General features: G+C 36.8%; 1 protein-coding gene across 1 annotated transcript; it reads right to left on the bottom strand.

Moving 5' to 3' along the window:
* Positions 1–5,112: 5,112 nt before the first annotated feature.
* On the bottom strand, positions 5,113–6,102 carry LOC139113952 (kinetochore protein Nuf2 homolog). The gene has a single exon (XM_070675427.1). It carries the CDS (start codon positions 6,100–6,102, stop codon positions 5,113–5,115), a length of 990 nt encoding a protein of 329 aa, XP_070531528.1.
* Between the last annotated feature and the right edge of the window lie 1,304 nt (positions 6,103–7,406).

Raw genomic sequence — 7,406 nt, 5'->3', positions numbered from 1 at the left:
ATATCTTACAAATGGTTTACAGATCCCTCATTGAGAGTGTTTTAACCTATAATATCATTTTGTGGTATGGTAATTTGACTGTCAGAAACAGAAGTAAGCTTTCCCGTATTGTGAGGATGGCAGGAAAAATTATTGGCTGTTGTCAAAATTCCCTTGTAAACCTTTACCAGCTGGCCGTGAAAAGGAAAGCGCAGAACATTGTCAATGATTCTGATCACCCTCTTCACGGTTACTTCCAAAAACTCCCGTCAGGGAGACGTTTTCGGGTTCCTCGTGCAAAGAAAAACCTCTTCGAAAAGTCATTTCTTCCATCAGCAGTTTCAATTTTAAACTCAAACTCGATGTAGTTGTTTTAAATCTCCTGTTGGCCCTTTGTTGTTTCCGTCTATGTTTTAATTTTCGTATCTATGTCGCTACCTTGTGTGTGTTTTTAAGCATTTCAATGTGTAATAGCGTCCCTTTTTATAGAATGCTTTGTATATGATGAGCCTGAAGGCAAAGTTCTCCATTTATTGTGGATAATAAAGTAATTGAATTGAATTGAAATGAAAATAAAACTGAAGAAGAGCAAAGACCCCAATTTAAATGAAAACTATATTTGACTGAATCATTTATTTTTTACCAAATTTACCATTATTTCACCCAAAAATATCTGATCTTAAAACGTTTATTTGGTGGAAGATTTTAACCTTCTTGTATTGTAAAAATTTGTAAAACATTTCGTATATGTGTTGCACTTTTAAAACGAAAAATTCGGTGGGCCACTGTGCTCAGTTTTTCACAATTTTGCAGAATGTAGCCAGGAATTCACAATAGGCATACTCTCTTATGTCATCTCATGTGCTCTTCTGACAGTTGGTGCCATTGACCAGACCAGAGTTGGATAAAACTCAAGTCGGCTTAGACTGGGTAATCAAAAAGGTCCTATGATGCAATTTAAAATGAATCAATTTAAGAGTTCAACTTGCCTTAGGTAGGGAGGCCCAAGCAATATAGGCAAAATATGATAAATTGCAATATTTACTGCCACATATTTTTAATATTTTCATTTATCTTGTCATGTTTTAAGTATTTCTTGTATCTATGGTATTGCATTAGATAAAACAGAAAAAAATGCAACTTCATAACATTCAGAATTTATTTTTTCAGAAGTGTAAAGTTGACAATTTTTCAAAATATCGCAATTGTATTGGAGAATGACGAAACCACAAAAAGGCCATCTTTGACATGTTGTATTTCCTCAAGGCAACAACTGCAATACATGAAAGTTATTTGTTTCAGCACAAAATTGTTTTTTGACAACATTTCAAAGTTAATGAAACACAATATCTACACAAATATCGGTACATTTGGGTCAAAATTACCAGTTTTGGCTCTTTTTTTTCAATATAATTATCGTGATTCATGAAAAAAATCTAATTTTTCATTTTTACAGCTAGAACAATGAAACTCACACATTATTTGCATTTGACATATTAATTATGAATGGAACCGAAAAATATGGTCAATCAATGCAAATTTGGCAAAAATATGCAAATTATGTTTTCGGGGTCATAGGTCATTTCCCAAAGTTTGGGCGCGTAAAACATGAAAATATATCAATTTTAAAATTTCTTTTCAATAAATTCCGGAAGAGTATATCTATGTAAGTTTAATGACATAAAATAATAATTGTTAATAACAGTATTCACTTTCAAAAATAAAGGTAAGTATTGGCATATTTTGTAGCTGAACATGCTCTAGAGGTCTAAGGTCATGCATGCATAGTCTATGGAAAAGATGCAGAAAATATGAACTGACAAATTTTACCAGTCAAAATACATCAAACTGCATAACATATGAACTGTGCACATCATGAAACAGCTTTAAGCCAGCCAAATACCAATTTAGAAGGCAAAAAGGGTTTAATACAAGTAAAAATAGTAGTTCTCAGTTCAGTTCAGTTCAGTTCAGTTCATACACTTGTCCCATTTCAAGGAGATTCATGTTTAATTTTTGATACATTATGAGTTGCCATTTTGAGTTCATATCATGAAATGTTAATTGCTCCGTTGATTTATATGGGTACTCCAACTCATCCTAGACACAGAGTAACATACACACAGTCGCAACGCTCGCATTCCTTTTGTTCCATGGTCGTCTCAGTAGACAATTGGCTTTTCATATTAAAATGAGCTCCAAAGGTGCAAAACTTTTTGGAGGCTTGCTTTGTGGTTGATAATTACACGAGATCATGCGAAAAATACGACGAGATGGCATCGTACTGCCAGTCGCGTAGCAACCATAGTTACTTTGTGAGCTCGAAGGCCAGAAACACTGCTTCACGCCAATCAAAACACAACACGGCAGCAGTTTCATAAACATGTCCTTCCTTGACGCACGTGTAAAAGAGGGTATGACTGACCGTAAACCATTGAGTAAAACCAGACAGTATCGATAAAAGACTTTCAAATTTGGTTCAAACACACTCATTATATATTCATAAAAATATGAAAGGAATTTTTAAAACGGTAAAACTCATTTTCCTGAAGCTCAAAACACTTCCGTTTTCGCCAGCACGTCAATTCTGCTCAGCACCACACGACAACAACAACACAAACTTTGCCGAACATACTTTCGCTTAACAATTGGCGAAAATCCGAAAATTACCAAAGGATTCATGGTCAGCACTCTTCGGAAAAGAGAGGCGAGAGCAACCTGAGGCGAGGCGAACATGGATTGGTTACGTAACCGCTTCACGCCTTAAACAATACCCGTTGCCACTCTATCTATGTTTCTCTATGTCCTAGAGGAGAATTTGAATGTTCTCAATGGCTACAGGGGAAAAAATTGGATGTCATGCCACACAAAAAAATACCAGGATGTAAAGGTCAATAACAGTGTCAACCCACATTGCTGCATATTCACTCATATTTTTTCTGATATACAATTGATGTTGATTTGTCCTTGTTATCATGTCAGGTAATTACATAATAGGTTATGTACGATCATTGACATCACTGCTGGTTTTTTAGTTGAATGAGTGGTGCATATCCATCTGGGCTCGCAATTTTGATAGTGGCTGAAGATCTATAATAAGGTCTTCATCATCATCATCATCATCATCATCATCATCATCATCATCATCAGACTCATTTGAGGACATGGCACACTTGATTGATGCATTTATCAATGGTTTGGCTTTCACAAGGTCTATCAGCAATTTACGTTTGCTATCTACAGTAGTATATTTTACTTCTACCAACTAATTTTTCTTTGGAATGCACTTCAACTCCAAACTCTTCCAGTTGTGCCCACATGTGTATTTGGTTGTTACAGAATTTTGAAGACGCTATTTTGATTTCAGAAATACAGTCAATTAACTGTCCATCTTGCAGAGAATCTTTCATCTGACTTTTCTTCTGAGACTTTTTCAACAGAGCAGCTCTCCGCCTTTCTCGTTGTACTTGTTTTCGGGCTTCTTTCTGTCGGAATATAGTGCTCAGTTGTTTATCACGTGTTCCATATTTTTTCATAGCGCTGATTGCCTCCATCCTTGCTGCAGAAACTACTTTTTTCCTATCTTCTTTGTCTTGTTTCATAGCCAACTCGGCACAATGGTCCCTCTTGGCCATCGCAATAGCTCCAAGTGACAGTGGATTACTCGACGGTGCAAATTGATGCTGCTGACTTAACATTCTGAAATCACTTTCACAAGTGTCATTTGTTGCAGTCGGTATAGGACTGGCGGCTTTGTGTTACTCCAAAGATGGGTCACCATACAAGCCACCTGGAAGATGCTCTGTGGCATGGTCTTTGAGTTTTTGTGCACCAGCTTTGCAACATACCTTCAGCAGCTCAATGACTAAGTCATCTGTTTGATGTTTCTCTCTGATTTTCTGCATGTACTCTGGATAGTGCAATGTGACATCTGGCCAGATATGATCGTTTTCATTGAAAATGAGTTCGGGTTCTTCTGATCACTGCAGGAGTTTTGTCACAGCAGTTGTGTAACACTCATTCATGGCCAAAGGATCTGAAGCAACCTTGCACTTGGTCAGTAGTGGAAGGAGCACCTTTGTGTAGAGTATACCATATGTACGTTCTTCAGCAAGAATTCTGTCATCAAAAAATCCATCATAAACAGCCTTTTCAAGGCTGTTCCATGAACCTTTAGCTTCCCGTTCATTGATTAAGAATGTCTGTATGAACTCCTGCCCTATGAATGTGGGAATTGAACAATGAAAATATACCAGATATCGTGATCCAACGATGGGTCTAAACAGCCCACAAGCAGATTCAGCCACTTTTTTTTCCATCAGGTAGTATGCTCTGAAATCCTTCCCTTCAGAGTATTCCTTTCTCGCTTCTGTACACAGCAGTTTGTCTGCGTCATAGATATTTTTTTTTGCTCCTATCAGTCCTCTAGAAGATAGTTCATCACTTGTATACAAATGGTCGATTGCTGCTTTGTTCATGGCTTCACTTGTGTTATGGACCTTATGTGCACCACAAGTGAATGCGTACACTCTGGTCATCCTGTCTCTCTCAACATTGGTCAGAGAATGCCAGTTCGTAAGTTTGCTTTCAAGTTCACGTGTCTTTGCCTCTATCAGAAGACTGGTAAGCTTAGTCTCGGTGGCCGCTCTCTCAGACATTTTCGCCTTTATGTTACATAGCAAAACTACATCTGCAGGGTTCTTAATACCAAGATCTGTGGCTATTCTCTGCAAGTCGTCTATGTGGCTGATTAGATCATCTAATGTGTCTTGAGCCTTACCACCTGCTATGGGGCGAATGCCGATAGAGAAAGTTGTTCTTGATCCTGTGAGGCGCTCATGCTGGGTTGGTGACAAAGTGAACTTATGAGTAAGCCATTCAAGCTGTGCTTTTGGACTTTTATACGAGTAATAAGCCACAGATTTATCATCCCTTTTATCAAGTTCAACTAGCCCCCTCACTGTTGCAAGAACACCAGCCTCTATTCTCATGCGTTGAGCAGTAGTTCTCTTCGGTAGTTTGACGTTCTTCATGTCAACAGGAGAAAGGTTATTCAGCACTGCACGAATGACTGGTTCTATGTTGTTTGCACTGACACCCAATGTTAGGAGATGATAGTAAGTGAGTCTTATTTCAGTCTCGTACAGGGAACCTCTCTCTTGTTTCTAAGCTAGTCAATTCCATTAATCTCTTCTGTAGCTCTGTCTCTCTGTTTTCCATTTTTTTCATTTGTTCACTTAATTCAGCAATTATGCCATCATAAAATACAGCCGCTGCATCTCTACAATTCTCAATGTCATCCATTGCTTCTGCGATACGCATCTTGAGATTTGTGATATGTTGCTCTTTTTTCATTAATTTCAAATTCAGGACAATCTCCTTCAGCAAAGCACCGTATCTCTGTACTTTCTTTGTCATTTTCCGTGTTTGCTCTTCTCTGTTATCAGCCAAGTCAAGAAGGGTCTCTGTGGCAGCCTTCCACTGATTTCTTTCTTCAGTTAATTCTTTTACAGCACTTTTAACTGCCACATCTACCTTATCTTTCATGCCACTGATCTTGTTTCTGTATTCTGTAAAAACTATTTCACTCTCTTCTGTCTGTTGTTGGAGTTTCTTGCGCATTTCAACCATAGTATGCTGCATATCTCTCAGTTGATTTTCAGTTTTCCTTTTCATATTCAGCATCTGTCTTTTAGCTCTTTCCTTTGACTTCATGATTTCCTCCTGTGCCTTTTCTTTCACTTCAACAGCTTTCTGTTTTTCTGTTTCAACAGCTTCTAATGCCATATCTCTGTCCCTCAGTAGATGCTTACTCCTGACACCAATTACTCTGCTCGATTGTGTAAGTGAAGACTCACTTGCTATGAGACGTTTTTTTGTTACATGTAGTTTATATTCCAACTTCTGTTTTTTAAGTTTTAACTGTTGCTTTTCGGGTGAATTACTGTAACTCAAGCCGCTACGAAAGTGTGATCTATTAATGGTGTTAAACTTTGGGCCTCCACTGCTGGAAACAAACCCATCAGTAACATCACAGTAGGGTGGTGGGGATCCTATCATGCAAGCAGGCCTTCCATGTTCAAGGTCCATTCTCATCACCTCAGCATATGTTGGTGGTGACATGCTTGAGTTTGCCGTTTTATTTTCTTCTCTTTTATTTACAGCATCACGTACAGTGACATCAAGTTCACTTGCTTTATGTTGTGGCCACAGAAATGTTTCATCCAGAAAGCATTGAAGTTTTTTCAAATTAAACTGGAGCGCGTCTTGTTGAGCGTGATTTATTGTAATCATCCACAAGTTTGTTGAATTTAAATCTCAATCTCTGGACAATAGCTCTGAGCTGCAACTCTGTCCTCTGTGCTGTTTCTATGTTTGAGTAAGTCTGTAGCCAATTGAGCAAAAGTTCATATTTTCGACGGTGTAAAACCACACTGAACTCATCACAGGCATAATCTACCTCAAGTAAGTCAACCTTCTTAAGAGGCTTTCCTGCTTGCACACAACATGTTTGAAAGACCAAAAACATGACTAACATTAGTAACCTAAATTTTAGCGAGACACAAGATAGTCAACAAATGATTTGACATAAATGAAAATATTTACTGAATATTAATACTTCAGGAGAGTGAAAGAAATTCATGTCAAAATGGATTACTATAAAATATCTCAAAGCCTAACAATCACAGTGGATTTTGCAAAATAATAGACATATTCAGTCGCTATCTTCACGTAAATTCAGTATGTACACTAACAAACCATGTTGTTTTGTTTATCATGCCTAATGAAAAATAATCTAAATTATAAATTTATTTGAGGGTAATATTACTCTTGTCAAAATATACACTGTATTATATTGGTATCAGAAGCACAACATACATATTTGGCTTACTCAAATAATGAAATATATTTTATTTAATAAACAAGATGTATTTTTACATATTACATCTCTATCAAACCAGTGACAATCATGATTGTTTCAAGTCACAGGAAACATTTAAACTTATCTTTAGGATAAAAAAAAAACAACAACATGGAAAATTGTTCAGTTAGTGACAGTGCCACTTCAGCAGTTTGATTATATTATGTACATTTTGAATAACATATAGGAACAAAAATAAAAGTAACGTTGGTAAACTTACTTAAACAGCAGCTGTGTTTACTCCTCTCCTGGCATAGTAAATAACATTAACAGAACACTAAAATAAAAGAGGAAACGACTATCGTCAAATATATATAAAAAATATATGTTTTAAAACTTAAAATACTACCACATATCTGTGTCTGATACGTCTAACATAAGCTACGTTTTAGTAAATTTCTGAGCGTACCAACTAAAAAACTATTCGATGATTCCACAGTGTATTGGGTACATCACCGTGTGTACATGCAGTATAAGCTACGTACAGATCATAACAATCGTATAT

Source organism: Ptychodera flava, chromosome 16 (assembly GCF_041260155.1).
Source record: "Ptychodera flava strain L36383 chromosome 16, AS_Pfla_20210202, whole genome shotgun sequence".
Lineage (NCBI taxonomy): Eukaryota > Metazoa > Hemichordata > Enteropneusta > Ptychoderidae > Ptychodera > Ptychodera flava.
This window is presented reverse-complemented; position numbering and strand designations above follow the sequence as displayed.

What these genes read in the sequence shown, in the direction of transcription:
- LOC139113952 (XM_070675427.1), bottom strand. Translation starts at nt 6,102, where the DNA reads ATGTCACCACCAACATATGCTGAGGTGATGAGAATGGACCTTGAACAT.